The sequence below is a fragment of the Arachis ipaensis genome, chromosome B05 (genome assembly GCF_000816755.2).
Source record: "Arachis ipaensis cultivar K30076 chromosome B05, Araip1.1, whole genome shotgun sequence".
NCBI classification, from domain to species: domain Eukaryota; kingdom Viridiplantae; phylum Streptophyta; class Magnoliopsida; order Fabales; family Fabaceae; genus Arachis; species Arachis ipaensis.
Window position 1 is genome coordinate 130,301,002 of NC_029789.2, and position 3,463 is coordinate 130,304,464.

Genomic DNA, 3,463 nt, shown 5'->3' on the forward strand with positions numbered 1-3,463 from the left:
ACTAATTAATAACTGGAAATCTCTTTGTCCTAGCAGTCTAGCACTCTCTTCCTCGTTGGTTAATTAGTATTTTTGTTGTTCAGCTCCTACCTCTTACCTCTAAAAATATCTACTATTAGTCTATCGTATTCGTACGTTAATCTCACTCTCAGTCACTTGTCTTCTCAGCACACCGTACCAGTCTCTCTCTCTTCTCTCTTCTCTCTTCTGTTGTCTCTTGTCTCTTGTCTGTGTGTGTTCCAAAGTCACTCCTAACTCTCCCCAAACCCCAACCCAAACAAAACCAGCAAGCAATGTCTTCTGCTTCTTCTTCTTCAAAAGCATAACCACTCTTCTTCTTCTTCTTCTTCTAACAAATCACTCAAACAAAACACAATGCATCGCAACAAGCTCATCATTCTCTTCTTCCTCGTCCTCCTTCCTTATGCCAAACCCGACCTCTCTTCCGCCCAACGAGCCGCACTCCTCAACCTACGCTCCGCCGTCGGAGGCCGCACGCTCCTCCTCTGGCTCCCAACCTCTACAACCTCCCCATGCAAGTGGCCTGGCATTCTCTGCGATCCAACCAACACCCATGTCGTCGCCCTCCGCCTCCCCGCCGCCTCACTCTCCGGCCACCTCCCCTCCGCCGTGTTTCCCTCCTTCACCCACCTCCGCACCCTCTCTTTCCGCTTTAACTCACTCTCCGGCCCCATTCCCGCCGACCTCTCCCTCTGCTCCTCCCTCCGCAACCTCTACCTCCACCATAACAACCTCTCCGGCGAGCTTCCACCTTCTCTCTTCAACCTCACCTCTCTCGTTCGCCTCAACCTGGCAGATAACGCCTTTTCAGGCCCGGTTCGAACCGGCTTCAACAATTTGACCCGCTTGAGGACCCTCTACCTCGAGAACAACCGGTTTTCCGGGTCGCTACCCGAGTTGAAAAGACTCGCCGAGTTGGCTCAGTTCAACGTTTCCAACAACTTTCTCAACGGTTCTGTGCCTGAAACGTTGACGGGCTTCTCAAAGGAGTCATTTTTAGGGAACACATTGTGTGGGAAGCCATTGAAGTTGTGTCCTCAGAATGAGAATGGGAGAAGGGCAAATGGGTCTTTTCCAGGCGTGGCTGCGGGTATTGCGAACAGTGGTTTGAAGGAGAAGAAGAAAGGAAAGCTAAGTGGTGGGGTCATTGCTGGGATTGTGATTGGGTGTGTGGTTGGAATGTTGCTAATTGTGTTTGCTTTGATTCTTCTGTGTAGGAAGAAGAGTGATAACAGAACCAGTAACATTGAAAATATTGCAACATTGAAGCAGGGTAATGGTAGGGGAATCCATGGTGAGAAAAATCATGTTTCTGAAGTAGAGACTGTCGGTGGTGGTGCGAACAAGAAGCTGGTTTTCTTTGGGAATTCAGAAGGGAAGGTGTTTGATTTGGAGGATTTGCTTAGAGCCTCTGCTGAGGTTTTAGGGAAGGGTACTTTTGGAACTTCATATAAGGCTGTGTTGGAGAATGGGCCTGTGGTGGCTGTGAAGAGGCTCAAGGATGTGACACTCTCTGAGAGTGACTTCAGGGATGAGATTGAGGTTGCTGGAGCAATGGTTCATCAGAATTTGGTGCCTCTTAGGGCTTACTATTATAGCAGGGATGAGAAGCTTCTTGTTCATGATTATATGCATATGGGAAGCTTGTCTGCACTCTTGCATGGTAAAATCTCCCCCTTTAATTACAAAAATTTCTAATTTTTTCCTTATTTATATGTATACTGTGTAGTGTTTTGTAGAATGCATTCGTTTTTGTTTTATCTTTGCATAATTGCTATGAATCACTAACTATATTCATTACATTGAGGAACAGACTTTACAATATGCAATGTACACTATACACTATGGTTAATCACTTTGGAAATTTGGTAAATTATCAGTTCAATGCATCTTGATAAAATATGTGCTTTTTGTCCTTAGCGTTTGTAATTTTCTTCAAAACCTAACATTTAATTTAATTTCATTCAGTTTTGTCCCGAACGATTTTGATTCATTCAACTTTGTTCCTAACATTTTCGATTTATATCAAAGCTACCTTGGATGTTTTCAAAAATACTTACTTTATCCTGATATTTACAAAGACAACTAGTTATTAATGTACCAAATTTCCAAAGTAATAGCTATTTTAGAATGGATGGAGTATCATTTTACAAGCACAACAATTTGGTCTTACATTATATCTATCTTGGATTGTTACCTGACCTAATTGTAGATATCATATTGATTTGGCATGAACACTGGTAAACTAAAGTTTACAATTCATTATCATAGGAAACAAAGGAGCTGGCAGAACACCACTGACTTGGGAACTCAGGTCAGGGATTGCGCTTGGAGCTGCTCGCGCCGTTGAGTACCTACATTCACAAGGGCCTAATGTATCTCATGGAAACATAAAGTCATCAAACATCCTCCTAACCAAGAACTATGAAGCCAGAGTATCCGACTTTGGCCTTGCACAACTTGTTAGCCCCTCGTCGACCCCTAATAGGATTGCCGGCTACCGTGCTCCTGAGGTAACTGATCCTCGCAGAGTGTCTCACAAGGCTGATGTGTACAGCTTTGGCGTGGTGCTCTTGGAGCTTCTTACCGGAAAGGCTCCAACTCACGCCTTGTTGCATGAGGAAGGAGTGGACCTTCCGAGATGGGTGCAATCGGTTGTTAGGGAAGAGTGGACTTCTGAGGTCTTTGATGCTGAGCTCCTTAGCCATCAGACTGTGGAAGAGGATATGGTTGAGTTGTTGCAGCTTGCAGTGGATTGTACAGCTCCATATCCCGATAATCGACCTTCAATCGCCGAAGTGAGACACCGGATAGAAGAGCTTCATGGTTCTAAGGATCTAAAGCAAACCCAGCACCAACATGATTTGATCAGTGTTGTAGATGATGTATCTTGATGAGTTTGGTACTTGGTTGCAGCCACCATGTCCTTTTAAGGAATTTTTTTAATTAATAAATTAAAAAAATTGAAATGTTCAGCAAATCGTATTATTTTGAAAATCATTAAAATTTGTTGAAAGTTTCAACAAATCAATAGCTTAACACAATTGTAAATAATAATTTATTTAATTTATTAAAAAAAAGATCATGTCATTACTAATGGAGTTTAAAGGATCTTCTTGGCTTGTGAAAACCCCATTATTTTTCTTCCTAAATCTTGTGTTTATGTTGTATCTTTTAGCTTAGGCCTCAATTTTCTTCACCACCCAACATTGAATTTCTACCTTATATCCTTCAATCTCTGTTGTATTAATCCCTATTTTTCTTCCTTATCTACAACTATTACCTTGGAGGATTGGATATGTGACCAATTAGTAATAGTTGGTGAGTTATGGTTGATATTATAATTATTTTGTTTTTGCTTTTGTTGATAGTTGAAGCCTTTTTCTCTGTTGAAAATGAAAGCACACTCTGGTCATTGTCAATTAGTTGGTTGCTCTATCTC

The 3,463-nt window shown here is 42.2% G+C and overlaps 1 protein-coding gene across 1 annotated transcript; it reads left to right on the forward strand.

The window, feature by feature from the left end:
* LOC107644140 (probable inactive receptor kinase RLK902) lies at window positions 115–2,984 on the forward strand. Its single transcript, XM_016347945.2, has 2 exons — window positions 115–1,684; window positions 2,293–2,984. Exons 1-2 carry the CDS (start codon window positions 376–378, stop codon window positions 2,913–2,915), a joined length of 1,932 nt encoding a protein of 643 aa, XP_016203431.1. The 5' UTR covers window positions 115–375; the 3' UTR covers window positions 2,916–2,984.

Bases quoted from the DNA above. Each gene is read 5' to 3' on its own strand.
- LOC107644140 (XM_016347945.2), top strand. From the start codon at position 376: ATGCATCGCAACAAGCTCATCATTCTCTTCTTCCTCGTCCTCCTTCCT. The intron at 1,685-2,292 runs GTAAAATCTCCC...TCATTATCATAG, and splicing joins CTTGTCTGCACTCTTGCATG to GAAACAAAGGAGCTGGCAGA.